Source organism: Dicentrarchus labrax, unplaced genomic scaffold, assembly GCF_905237075.1.
Source record: "Dicentrarchus labrax unplaced genomic scaffold, dlabrax2021, whole genome shotgun sequence".
Classification (NCBI taxonomy): Eukaryota; Metazoa; Chordata; class Actinopteri; family Moronidae; genus Dicentrarchus; species Dicentrarchus labrax.
Genome location: NW_026136711.1, coordinates 1432456 through 1447500, shown reverse-complemented (window position 1 = coordinate 1447500; position 15045 = coordinate 1432456). Strand labels below are relative to the sequence as shown.

Below are 15045 nucleotides of genomic sequence, written 5' to 3'. Positions count from 1 at the left end.
GTTATGTTGCATTCCTACTGAGAACATTTCGGGTCCTTGCAGACTTTCGGACAGGTGACACTAAAGAAGTCCACGAAGGTTTAGGCCTTACAGGAGACATTGGGATTGGACCATGCTCAGGTTACACTCCACTCCACCATATCCATCAATGGTCAAGCACATTGTGTCCCAACCTGGGGGTCCGGACCCCTACTAGGGCTCGTCAAAGCTTCACAGGGAGTCACAAGGCCTTTTTGGTTTTAAGGGGTGTAAGAAAACATAAAAACACAAACATATACACATCAGACTAATATCATTATCAGTTTAGAAATAGCCAGATGTGGTCAGGGATTGTTGTTTGTATACTAAATGATTACCCAAACTTTAAAATAATAGAATAAACATAAACAGAATGCTGAGATAGAATTAAGGCCTTGCGAGCCCCTGTGAAGCTTTGGCGACCCCTAGTGGTGGTCCGGACCCCCAGGTCCACCGTGTTAGGTCATAAAACTGATCAGACATTGGCTGCAATGCACAAGTTCATGTCAAATCACAAGCAGCAGGCGCCCACCTACACAACAATCTGTTTTTTTCAGTCCAGGAAACTTTTTGTGACTTGGTAACTGTTGTTTACACTGATGTTGGATGCTGCTGCAGACACCCCCTCAGGCATGTGGACTATAATTAAAGTTAAATGTTAAGTATCTACAGTATGCAATAACAGGCAAACACAGGTTTTATTGGGGAATCGTGTGTGTATCACCTGTCTGCTGTGGAAGTTACCACCCAGATAAAACATGAAAGAGTCAACGGTGTTTTCAGTGTGGGTTTTATTTATTAGAACATGGCATGAATGGAAAGAAAACAGAATCACAAACACATCAGGCTGATATACAAAGAGCAAACCTCCCTGCCTTCACAGGGGGGTCCAAATTAAAACAGACAGATGGTAGTACTTCATATTCAGTAGAGAAAATCTTGTCATAATGGATTTTTCATGTTCAAGTGCAATACAATATTCATAACCGTACTCGTTTTGTTCAGCAGTTGGTTCAGAGTGAAAATTGTGAATGGGTGTATTTTTTAGATGTTTATCTGTTTGCAGTACAAGTTATGTTCTGTGTATTTGTAGTACAACTTGGAATGAGAGCATCATTATATAGTAAATTCCTTCTCTATGTTTGATAAAGTCTTGTATAGTGTTGCTGAAACCTCCATCCTTTCTGTACCGAGGGTCTGATTCTTGCAGCACATTTACCCTGAAGAGCATTTCTTTTTACATGTTTTTGTTTCCACACGAAGATACCTGTACAAGTTGTAAAATATGTTGAGCGAAGTGAAGCTGCACAATTATTTTCCTAAAGAACCATGAAGGACGCAGTCTGTGTTGGCCATTTTCATGAAGAATCTGCTGTTAATAAAGGAATTCTGTGCTGTATTTGTAGGCACACAAAGACCCCAAGTTATAAAACGCGTTCATTAAAAATCAGACCAGAGGTTGAATTAATTTCTTCTCAACAGCAGTGCGTGACTAGTTCAGATTTAACAAGTGTTGAATTAAACAACATTTTTAAACTCATATAGCCTTCCTTTGCTTGAGCATGCTGTGGCATTAAAGGCATTTTATTTGTTTAAAATAGACTTCCTTGGAGTCTTCTTGTGATTTTGGAGATCAAACATTGGCGACGAGATGAGCTGATCTGCAACATTCAGAAAAGCTACCAGTTTACAGCGGTGCAACAAGACGAGGCGACGTGCTGTTTCCATAGCAAAGACTCTGTTCTTCTGTTCTAACTGATGGGATTTCAGGCTTGTTTTGGTAGCTGGATAGAATTTGTAGCATCTTAAAATATGAATGAGGATTGTGATAGAGCTACTGTTACATTTTATTGATGAAACAGTGAAAACAAATGAGAGGTGGAGAATTTGGAGCCGTCCATGGGCGTTCTTTATTGGAGTACATTTTAGGCATACAGACACGGCTGTTCCTCAAACAAATTAATGAGGTCAAAAACCATTATGACCAGCTAACAGTTTGTAACTGACTTGACCAGGTGACCTTGCTACAAGCTGATTGGCTGCTGAAATATGCCTTTATAAAACCAGTCTAACCAGACTAAAACCAGTCAGTGGAGAATTGACAAGCTGAGTCGCAGGTGAGACCATCAGCCGGCTTTAGGCGAGCTGAGATGGTCAATTCACGCCGCTGCAAGTGTCTGGTCTCATATGAACTTTAATCTTTGTGCTGTTTTAGTCAGAACTATTTGTATTTGGGTTCTTTGAATTGGACTTGAATTGGACTTAAACTGGACTGGTTACACTAACTGAGCAGCGGTGTCATTTAAGGACCAGTGTGTAGGATTTAGATGCATCTAGCAGTGCAAATACAGATTGTATCTCTCTCGCTTCACCCTCCCCTAGTCCCAGGGTTGGGCTTGTGTGTTTGACATCACTCTGTAGAAGAGGACCCGCTCCCTCTGTAGATAAAAACTCTCATCGTAAGGTAACAAAAACACACTGATTCCTATTTCCAGGTGATTATACACAAATGAAAACATACCTACCTAATACAATAATACCATACCTAATACAATTATCGTATTGGACTCGATGCTCTCGTTGGTAAACTAACTATAAATGGATCCTCAGGGCAGATGCATTGCGAGCCAGACCCGTAGTCTACTGTAGCCCTTTCATTTCAGCTGCACTTCACAAGCACCAGCACAGCCTCCACGCATGGATCACTGAGCTGAACCACACAGAGATGTTTTTGCATAGACATCGATTCAAGTCAGACTCATGCAAATGGGACGAACGACACGTGGACAATGAACAGAGGGAAACAAAAACACAAAGACATGAAGAGTGAGTGTGGAGAGGATGGATGGGTGAGATGAGTGATTAAACACGGGTGTCCACAGTTCAATTCAGTTCATCAACGAGGTTATCTGCCTTTATAAAAATAAGTGAGCTTGTTTAATATGCCACATTATCATTATTTTTAAAAACAAACAGAAGGAGCAGAGAATTCTATGCATCGACAACCCATCAAGTTAAATATTAATGTATTTGTTACAGTTGAAAAGTACACACACGTATATTTGCCTGCCTGTGTAGCTACTCATCCGGCTCTGTTTAATATTGCTTTTAGTTCACACTGTCAGTGCAATGACCGAGGCCTGTGTGTCTCTGTGTGTGTGTGTGTGTGTGTGTGTGTGTTTCTGTCAGTTGGTTTGTAAGTGTGCGTTAAACTAATCAGGATCATCTTTGTGTTTATTTACATAAATGTGTGTGTGTGTGTGTGTGTGTGTGTGTGTGTGTGTGTGTGTGTGTGTGTGTGTGTGTGTGTGTGTGTGTGTGTGTGCGTGTGTGTGTGTGTGTGTGTGTTAGTGAGGCCAAGCAAACATGCAGCATTAGTCTCTGACACTCTGGCAAGGACAGTAAACCGAGCTGAGCATCAGTTTAGTTGGAAAAATAAAAAATAAAAGAAACATTGCTTTCTGCTTTCACACACAGGAGGGACACAGAACTAGAATAAGTACAACAACCACAACTCAGCAGGGATCAACATCCAATATCCCCTCTCCTGTCGGTCCTTCTCACTGAAAAGCATTAATGTTACTACTCGGTGTTGTTCCGCTACGTCAGTCTCCATTTTGTTAACATCTTCTTCCCCATGAGATCAAGTGAGGAAGTGCATTGCTCCCTCTGGCACAGTAATATTAATAATATACTAAATGTGATGCACCCTTATTTTCCAATCTTGTAGTGTGTGCACATTTGAGATGATTTTTAAGTTTGTCCTTATTGTGCCACTCTACAACTCCTCTAAAAGTGTGAGCCTGGCTTTACTGGTATTCTGTTTCTGACCAATGAGTGACCAGTTTAATAATGGCTGTGGGTAACCACCTCTACCTAAGGTGGTTGGGATGCATTACTGAACTGAAAAATGCCATACAATGTCAGTTCCATCCATTACACTGAGAGTGAGCGATGGATTGTCACAGTGTCCCTGATATATCTGCTAACAGCTTACAAGGTTATTGACCAATAGCACTGACTAAAGAATCACTGTACGAGATGCCGTCACAGCTGCAGGGAATCAGCACAGTTTTGCACCATTCAATCCAGAAAAATATAAATTATCTGTGATATTTACTCATTCTGAAAAATCCTGTATAACATCAGGTTTTACAGATGGTCATTCTACCTGATTCTAGTTCTGTGGAGAAGCAGGGCAGACATTTACAAACACATGTCCCCAGTTAGAAAGTGTGTGTGTGTGTGTGTGTGTGTGTGTGTGTGTGTGTGTGTGTGTGGTAAAATGTCCAGTTTGAGCTCACAAGTGAAAACACTACTCTTCTATCTAACAAAAACATCTGGTTATTAGCATTAATGGTACAGTGATCATTATTTTTTTTCCCCGGAAAAAAAAAAACACAAAAAGTTAATTTTGTTCACACAACTAAAAAACAAACAAACAACAACCTCAGATACAGTTTTACAGTATTTACCTGCAGCCATGTTGGAAAGAGAATTTTCTAAATCTGTAAATGTAATACTCGTCTTAATAAGTTACAAAATAATTTAAACAACACATTTCAAATGAGAACTGTGAACAAAAACAAGTTGAGACTGTTAACGTAAAAAGACGTTCTTTAAATCTGTTGTGTTTTTAAAAAACTCTATACAACAAATACTAAAAATAAAGAATAAAACAGACAGGAAGCAGAAAGGAAGTAGTCATATACAAGTAGACATCATTGTATACAAAAGCCGAGTTGTTCAGCTCAGTGTTAGTGACCAGTGATATAAACTCTCTGAGGGAATATTTCATATTAGTCAATAAATATGAGAGTATACAATAGAATAAGGAGTAAGGGACAAAAAGAGAGCAGGAAACAGACAAGGAGGGAAAAAGCTGAATAGTCTCTATGGCTTTTACAGGCTTTGTGGCCCAAATAACCTTTAATATCATCATACAGTAGCTACAAACACTAGCCAAACCTCCAAACAGTCACTCCAGTGAGGGCAGAGCTCCAAGAATGCAAATAAAACGCAAACAAAACCGTTTGAGAGAGACGTGAAGTGGGATTATTGGAAAATGATGATGACCTGCTACGACAGTCTGGATTCTGTCTCTGCACACACACTCTGCACACACACTTCACGGTATATTTAACTATCAGCTACTTCATTCTCATCTTAATGTTTATGGAATCAAGACGCATTTCTAAGAAAGTAGAAAAATCACATTTAAACTGAAAGATTAACACATGCTCAAACCAAATAACATGCAATTTATCTGCATGTGCAACAGATATATAAGGCCAGAGGTTATGATGATGTAAATGTGACATATGAACTTGCATCATTTAATTATGTGATATATATATATTATTATATATTGATGTAACATAGGTCAAAAGACCTCAGCAGGTTTGTGGATTCACAGATCCATAATTAAAGATCAATCTCTCACTATGAGTGATACATGAAAACACAATGTTCTGCCTAAGTTACAGACTGAATTCTTTCTGTATGTGTTCAAACTGGTTGGAAGTGGGTGGGGTTGCAAAACCAAAATTACTATCATTCCTAAATATTACAAAGAGGGACATGCAAAGAAATCTGCATCTAAAATCTCAGCTTGTATTGTCTGTCTTTTGGTTTGTGTTTCTTCCTTTTGGTTTGTGAGTCAATGTTTTTTTTATGTGATTAATGATGCAATTAAAAGGAACACAATAATAACAACAATAAAAATGCATCACCCTTGGTGCGCTCTTAAATGTGTGTGAGAGTTAGTGGCGTTGAGTCTTACTATGGCGTAACCTATCTACAGCCAGTGTTTGGTTTGTCCGTTCTGGGCTCCTGTAGAAGAGTAGCTGTTCCCTCTGGAGATAAAAACTGCTCATTCTAAGGTAACAAACACACAACGTTAGTTTTTTATACACTAATGAAACATGCCTCCTACATGTGTCACACTGGATCTTTAAAGCCCCCCGGGGTGGTAAGAATTTTCTATTTTTGTAAACAAAAATTGTTGGTGTCAACCCGAGGCTAAACTTCAAGTCTGTTCTGCTGTGAGAAGATCTCGTTCACACCCTGAACTAAACTTACGGGTCAACATACCTACAACCTGCAGACAGAGACATGAAGACACCCATGGGTTCGTCTAGGAACATTTCTAATCTATAATGCAAAGGAGGGAAAAGCTAATGCAAATTGTGACACGTGAATTATGGCTGTGTTGAGGACCATTTGTCTACAAAGGGGATGTAGAGAGGAGTCAGCGACCCTGAGTGGTTTATTAAACCAGTGAATATCTGCACAGAAACATGATAAGCAATACTAAACAAACATTAAAATAGAGCATCACAGTAGCGGTACATAGTGACCCATCCCCCTGTTGGAAGTGGCTGTACAGGATTGTCTACTTTTGCACCTTTTTAATCACCAATGAGAAATAAAAGTTCAAAAATATCCCACATGCTGCCTGATAATTAGGACTCACTGTCAGTATCATGAGTGAGTACAAGTGATCAGACACTGCTGGATATTTTTATCTTTTTCAGTCTACAACGTCCTCACCACTCTCGCCCGGCTTTGAGGATTAAAGCACTCATAAAAGTTAGTTTTTTTTAAATTGCCTTGAGTGGCAGTGGAAGAAAAAGCTGAGACAAATATGTTATTTGTGTCCCGCAAGGTAAAGATAGAGAGTATTATTTCTTTATCTTCTATCTGTTCTTTAATTTATTTTTCCCATGTGGAGCTTAGACAGAAATTTGACCATCTCCCTCATTGCATCTCTGATTACCCATGAGCCATGGTGTCTGGCTCTCTGGCAGCAGGTTCCGAGTTAGTAATGTCTGTCTGCATGAGTTTGCAGAGAAAATGACTAATTCTTTTCAGATTTAGCGACATATGAAATTACAACCAGCGTCAGTAGTTGCTCTTTCTTAAGGTTTTTCCACAGGCCCGCACTGTGTCAAGCCAAGCCGTGATGACATGTTTCCACTGCAGCCTCGCAGCGGGGGAAAGCCGCCTTGGTATCAGAGCCAACCCTTAACAGCCTCCCCCAACTTGTGTGGCTTCCCTAGAGAGAGCGCTCTGTTTTCTCTCTGTTTTCAGCTCTCAGTACTTTTGTAGCTTCTATCTGACTGTGGTTTGGAGTTTAGTTTCCCTCTTGTGTTGCTGTACTTTCACTACCAGCCTTATTTTACTGTTTACTGCATTCTCACATTCAGCTGTATCAGAGCTGTGTTCCTGCAGTTAAACCTTCACATTAAAAGCTTTCCACTGGTGATCAGGTGGCAGGCTTTATTGTGAAGAATGTAATATTTTCCCGTAAGTTAGGGGGACTTTGTTAGCAGTGCATTCCTGAATAAAAACAGGTCTAATCAATCAGATATTCTACATGAGGTAAACTACTTTACCTTGCCCGAGTTGTTGCTGCTAGTGGCTTCCATGTCATCACATCTGAAATCATACATTTTCCAATTATCCCACTTTTTTTGAGCAATGAATAAGAAAGGAATAAAAAACAAAAGGATAAAAGTTGGAGAGGAAGAAAGAATAAAGTAAAAAGCAAATAGAATAAAAGAAGGAAAATAAAACTGCCCTTCCATCTGAACACCTCCTCATTCTCAGAAGCTACCTCAGTGATGCAAACTCATCCTTTCATTCCACCTCCTTCATTAGTACGGTGCAAACTTCTGTCTCTCCGGCTTCTTCATCCCGTTGGCCGAGGATGAGATCTTGGCCGTGTAGGAAGCCAGGGCCGCCGCTGCGTGAGCCTGAACTGGAACACCTGCCGACGCTGCTGTCTGCATCGAACCCTGTAACATGGGAGCCCCGATAGCAGCCGCCGCCGCTGCTGAGGCAGGAGGGGTGGACAGTGCCAGGTAGGGGATGGATTTCATCCCCAGGAGGCTGGAGAGGGGGAGGGCGTAGGGAGCGCCCAGGATGGGAGCATGGGGCAGTGTGGCGCCCATCGCTGCCAGGGGGGAGGAGGAGGAGGACGAGGCGGAGGCAGGGGGGGCGGGCTGGGTGAAGCTCATGGTCAGGTCAACGGGAGACGGCATGGAGGAGGACTGGGCGGTGGATTTGGCGGTCTCTAAACTGGAGGAGGGGAGGGACGGGGGTAAGGGAGGGAGGAAGGGGTTGGGAGAGGAGGTGGAGGGAAGGGACGGAGGGTGGAGGGAGGGGAGGAGAGGGGTAAGGGAGAGGGAATTTTGGATGGAGAAGGGTTAGAGGGTTAAATAAAAGACATGTTAAAAAAAATCAAGAGTAAAAACCAAAAGGAAAAAGAAAGAAACAAACAGGATATTTTGGAGAATAAAAATGAAATAAAGGAAATTTGACAAAACTAAAATCATAAGACAGGTGTGTTTTGCTGGAGGTTGCAACAGATTATTGTAGGGGAGTTCGCTGTACGGATGGGGGGTGTGCTGTATAAGTTGGGGTGATGGCTTGGGAGGGGGCTTAGGGAGGAGGGAACAAAACCATTATAGATATATTAGGATGGAAGCTTTGCCAGAGATGATGTTGATTCAAAAACAGGAAAAAGAAGCATAAAGAAATATTCTGTAGTAACACAGTAATTGTTTTAGAGAGCTGAAGTCCTTAATGGCCAAAATCCAGCAAAGTCTACAATGCATCAGCTCCAGCAGCCGGAACGCGACGGAGACAAATCCTGCCGCAGGCGCGATGTCATGAAGCTGTGTATCGATGACTGGACCGGACACTAATGGTGAACATTAGAATTTCAAGCAAGACAAAACCAAATTATGTCGTTAGCTTTCAACAACTAGAGCTACAACTTATAAACCATAAATTGTGAAACGTTACTAACCAAAAGAGTACAGTAGATATCCATTTAACTTAAAACCTGAAAAACCTACAGTGCTATCCTTCACTCACGATAGTGAAGGTCCCGCAGGGGCTAACAAGGCTAGCTTCAGAAAGGCAGTGAAACTTTAGCTCTCTAAAACACAATTTCTTAAAATCTTCTGAAGCAGTTGTAAAGTCAACAATGTGTGTTTTCAATTATTTTTGAAGAGGATTATTTCTTCACGTGTTGGGGCGCTGACTTGGGCAAAGTTATAGCAAATCACATATGAAATCCTATAATTCTATAAATTATAAATTATATTTTTGTAGTCGAACCCAGAAGTTAAAGTCCTGGTTCCTCTGACAAAAAGCCAGTGGCATTTTTCCATTGGATTTTGGATTATTGCAGGAAATAAGCTCTGTGGCGAACCAAGGTTTATAATACTTACACTTTTTATTGTGCAAGATCTTCACAAATGTACACAAATGATGTTTGAAGCGTAAATGCAATAGCCAGAAGTTCAAGCCAACATAATGCTATAAAAGAACTAAACCACGGTTGCATGGCTTTAACTTCACCACCACTAAACATCTAACATGATGTTAAATCTTTTACATTAAATCAACAAGTCATCTCACCAACAACCTCTGTAGTTTCATTTAGCCACTTGTCAGCAACTGTCTTTTTTAAGACAAATAAGAACATATTTTATGTCATCAAACAAAACATGAATCTCTTGTTTTAACCACAGACCTTATTTCAGGTATTTAACCAAAAAGCCATTGAAATAACCTTTACTAACTGACTTCAATAGCACCACCATGTGGCCAGTTATTAAGCGTATCGAATTCTAAAACTTTGAAAAACGGTGGGTTCCTTGTATGATACTACTTTTACTGATATAGGCCACACTCATTCAGACCTTAAAAACATTCTGCCAATTTGGATTTTTTTATTAAAGACATTTGTTGCTTTTTTTGACATTTCATATAATCTTCACCAAAATCTGTGAATCACATAGCATATTTAGATGAAGCTGAACAAGACTTATAGGTTTGTGTTTTGGTACTTAACGTGTGTCTGTATTTGGTTACCAAACTTTTGAAGAAATGGCTTGATGTACTGAATGGGCCATAATTCTTCAATGCTGAATTGGATTGTAACCAATTTGGGAATGTACATAAAGCCACATTGCATGTGTGTGTAACATTTCATACAATTCTACCGACAATAGCTCCACCATAATAGACAGACACAGGACAGAGATCAGTGCTGTATACAGGTCAGAGGTCTGTACTGTATATTTGATTAATATAATAGTAACAATAATGATATTTTAATTTGAAGGTCAGGTAAGTGAAGGTCAATAATTTGAAAATAATTTTCTTGCACAGATCGTATTATTGTCAAATGGACTCAAGCAAATCTTTATTAACTAAGTAACAGAGGTCAGGATGAATACAGGGCATAGGTCAGTGCTCTAGATACGGGGCATCGGTCAGCGCTCTAGATTAGATCTGGGGCATCTTTCAGTGCTCTAGATACGGGGCATTGTTAGAGCTCTAGATACAAGGCTGAGGTTAGCATTGTAGATACAGGGCAAAGGTTAACATTGTAGGTACAGGTCAGCAGTCAGCGTTGTAGCACTGGTCAGTGCACTGGATGCAGGTCAGAGGTTTGTATTTTTCTATTTGATTCATATAAAAGTAATAATAATTATATTATTAATATTAAATTTATTTCATAAGTTCTAGTGAAGTCTAATAATTTGACACTATTTGTTTGCTGTAAGTAAAGAATTTTTTTCTCTCTTTTGGCACATATATCATCCAATCTTCTCTTATCTCCTCTAATCCAAAATGAGTGAATAGAATATCTAAATGAACCCGAAAAGGGCTTTAGGTTTTTGTTTGGGTATCACTTATCGTTGGTCTGTAATTGCTCACCAACATTTTAAAGGCGTTGCCCGATGCACAGGATTCTTCAATGCTAATTGGAATGCAACCAATTTGGGAATGTTTTACAAAAAACCACATTGCACACGTGTGTGTAACATTTCATGCACTTCTACAAACAATAGTGTGTTAGCCCATATGTGAACACATTTTTTTTAACAATTCTTGATCCTGCAGGTGATGGTCAACATATAAAAGCTAGAAGTGTAACAAAAATCTCTACACTTAGGTTTTGTGAGACTATACTGATTCTTAAAAACACTGTATCAATTTTTCATTAATATTTTAGATTCATTCTATGTTCAGTTATTTGACTCTTCCACTCCAAACGTAACAACCTAAACTGAGACATGAAGTATCGCAAGCGTAAACACCAACACCATATTAGAAAACCTAGCTGATAGCGCGATTGCAATATATTGAATTAGATTTTGCCAATACGAAGCCCTAATAAATACAGTCATTGTTGTTAACTCTTGAGCTAAAAAAAAAACAGACATTCCTGTTTGATTAACAGGTTGACAGTGCAGCTCAACAACAACTCAAAACAACCATATCTTATAAGTTTACACAACAATTAAAATGACAACTTTACAGGGGGAAAGAGGCCTGTTGATGTTGTGTAGAACCTAAGTGCTACAGTATTTTAACTGTATCCACTGCAACAAAATAATAAACACTAAAGATTCTGTGGCAGCCATCTTAAATGCATGAGCCAAATGAATGAGGAAACACTCAAGCCATGGCTCCTTTCTCTCCACACTGTGGAGGGAGTGCTTGTGTCTGACAGGTTCCCTGATTGCACACGAAGGTCCAGAGGGAGCACACTCCAAGGCATGAATAATCAACGGCAGATAAAAGGGAGTCACGTTCAGATCAGAGCGGTCATCCCCTATTTGTCTCTGACAAAACTGCACAAAGCAAAAGCACTATTCTGAGTTCTCTGCGAGAGAGGGAGACGTTGTGTGACTGAATTACTGTCAACATAACAAAATCACAGAATAATCTAGCTAATGCAGATATGTGATTGAAACGGGTGATATGATGCCAAGCTACAGTAGGGAACAAATTAACATATTACAAGGCTCCAGGGCAAAGTTCTTCTGTTGGGCCTCTACTAACACTCCCTTTGTGTTGCACATGTACCGTGTTGCCTCCACACAGAAGACGACAGCAGCCTTGTTAAATTTCGCCAGAAGTCAAGTGGTATAACATTTATAGCCCCCAGCTGTTCTGTGTGTCAGCTAGATTTGGTAATTTAAAGGTATAACATGTAACATTTACCCATAAAATGTCTTTAAACACCATACCTCTGTTATATATGTTGCTGTGTTGTGTACTTACATTATCCCAAATGTTTCCAACAGGGTTCAAACCCAGACAAATTTATCATTTACTATAACTTCCGGGTAAACACGGAATACATCAGAGACTCAAGTAGGAAGTTAGAAAATATGGCTACACGTAACATGAATAAAAGTTTTGTCCCTGAACAATCAGGTGAGATAGATTTTCATCAGCAATGGTGGTTGAATGAAGACTCCAATGATCCCACGCAGCTTCACATTATCAAACTACGTCTTTTTTTTTTTTTTTTTAAGTATATATTTTTATATTGCCTTTATTATAGTTGACAGCTGAAGATATACAGGAAAGGGGGGCAGAGAGAGGGGATGACTCGCAGCAAAGGGCCGCAGGTCGGATTCGAGCCTGGGCCGCTGCAGCAAGGACTCAGCCTCGGTACATGGGTCACCAGCTCTACCCACTGAGCTATCAGGGCGCCTCAAACACGTCTTTTGTTACTGTTTTGATGTGAGAGACTCCCTAGTGGCAGAAATTACATTCTGTATGTTTAACAGATGTATAACATGATATATGCACCACGATATATAATGTGTCATAGCTGATGACATGAAATGATTTATAGATGTTGCAATATTTCATATTTTAAAAGGTCCAGTGTGTAGGATTTAGCAACTTCTTCATTTCACCCTCCCCTTCCGAGTGTGTAGGAGAAACTATGGGGGCTGCGAATAGTGTGAAAAACACGGATGACCCTATCTAGAGCCGGTTTTGGTTTGTCCTTTCTGGTCTACTATAGAAACATGGTCATTCAACATGGCAGAATCAATGGAACACAACCCACAGTGCCTGTAAATAACAATTGCTCACATAACGCTTCATATTCAGGTGATTCTACACTAATGGAAACATAGTTATGAATAATATATTCCATTTCAGGCCAAACACCCGCCCAAATGTTACACACTGGACCATTTAGATGCATTACAATCCAAATGACCCAGCAGCAGTATTTCCCCAGCTGAAGACATGAATAGTAGACAGTTGTGTTTGATGTACACGGGTGGGCCGGTTCATACATACACATGTAAGAACATCACACACACATGCTCACACTGAACACGACAGGACTGCATTTGAGGTATAGAAGTCTAAAGATATTGTGACTTATAGATAATTATTAGCATCTTCTCAGCGATGCATCAGTGCATCCTGTTTGATCAAAGACAGCGACTTTGAATGACTGCTGCTTTAATGTAATAAAGACTCAAAAGAAGCAAGTAAATATTGCACATGCAATAAAAAAAGAGATCAAATAATTGTACTCAACATCAATAAGTGCTTTACTGCTTATAACTCCATGGTGATATAGTTGATCTTATTTTCCCCAGTTACTTTTGAGAAAATGTTTATTTTAGCGCACATTCTGTCACAGTTGGTGCTGTGACACTTGGGGGTGTGTTCCTTTTTTCTTTTGTTTCTCCTGTGGTGTTCTGTGTGTTTGTGGGTGTGTGTGTTATGCCTCGCAGTGAGCTGATCGCCTGGTGGAGTTACACACCTGCTGGCAATCCTCATCAGTGCCTGGCCTTAAGATGTGGGGCTTCCTGAGACTTATTCCTTACCTTCTCATGGTTGAGTACTTCAGGCCAATTTAGTCTCCTGAGTATTTAGTTAGTTTCGTGTGAGTTTCTCCATCTGAACCAGGACTAACGCTTTGTGTTTCTTCTCTTTTCAAGATCTTTTTGGATTGCTGGTTGCCATTGTCCAGGACTGTCTGCCCCTGTTCTCACCTCGCACCTTTTCTACACAGTTCCACTTTAAACTCAGTTCTTGGTGAATAAACTCTTGACCTTAACCCGCCTCTAGTGTTCTGTATCCGCACCCCGGTCCACAGTCCTACCAAACCTAACACATTCACTGGCAACGGATGTAAAAAATAACAGAAGCACAAATGTGACAGAGCTAGTTGTGACCAAGTTAACAATACCAGGCTGATGAAATTGTATCATGTCACGCTTCCTATAAGTTCATTTATAGTGGTAGAAGAAGTACTCAGATCCTTTTCTTAACTAAAAGTACCAGTAAAAAAAAAAAACACAGTAAGAACAGTAAGAAAAAACACAAGTCCTGCATTCAAACTCCTATTTAAGTAAAAGTACGTAAGTATCATCAGTAAAATGTACTTAAAGACCAGTGTGTACCTGAATACAGCTCAGCCATTCAAGTGTGTAGGAGAAACTATGTTGGCCATAAAACTCGAGCCAGTGATTATTTGTTTGTTTGATTTGTCCCTTCTGGGCTACTGTAGAAACATGGCGGACTCCGTGGAAGAGGACCCACTCCCTCTGTAGGTAACAATAGCTCATTCTAAGGTAATGAAAACAATCACAACAAACTATGTGGACCTTTAAAGTACTGTGCAGTGACTGATTTATTATTATTTTGGACTAATATCTAGGATATTAGATCAATACTGATGCATTAAAGCATTAGTATGTTTGAAGTTGAGTCTAGTGGCTCAAGTATAATTTTATGATTTCGAAGTTTTGGCTTCACACAGTGTCTCTGGAGTATATGAAGATATTTGATAAGGAGACACAACTACACACTCTTTTCGTAAGAGATCACAAGCAAAACAAGGCTGAAAACCACCAGTTTAATCTTTAATCTTTTTAAACTATTCATATGTTTTGAGTGAAGTAAAAAGTACAATATTTCCCTCTGAAATGTAGTGGAGTAAAAGTACAGATTATTAAATATAACGCTAAAAGTAAATGTATTTAGTTACTTTCTACTTCTTATGAAGAGTTAATACAGCACAACTACTGTATGCTAAGGAGAAGATATTCTCACACAGTGACGTCATTTTAGTTTCTAGGAATGATCTGCTGTTCTGTGGTCAGCCAGTGAGACACTGGGCCAGCGGAAAAAGTCTCATCTGTCTGTTGTCTGATTAAAAAAAATGTAATAGAAAAG

At 39.7% G+C, this 15045-nt stretch overlaps 1 protein-coding gene across 3 annotated transcripts in view; it reads right to left on the bottom strand.

The window, feature by feature from the left end:
- Positions 1–791: 791 nt before the first annotated feature.
- The window catches only part of pcbp4 (poly(rC) binding protein 4), a 147258-nt gene continuing 133004 nt past the window's right edge, over positions 792–15045 (bottom strand). For all 3 annotated transcript variants that reach the window (XM_051415341.1, XM_051415342.1, XM_051415344.1), the window contains one exon: positions 792–8100. In XM_051415341.1, the coding sequence (XP_051271301.1) occupies positions 7677–8100 (424 nt within the window). In that variant the 3' untranslated portion in view covers positions 792–7676. The remainder of the gene's footprint in view (positions 8101–15045) is intronic.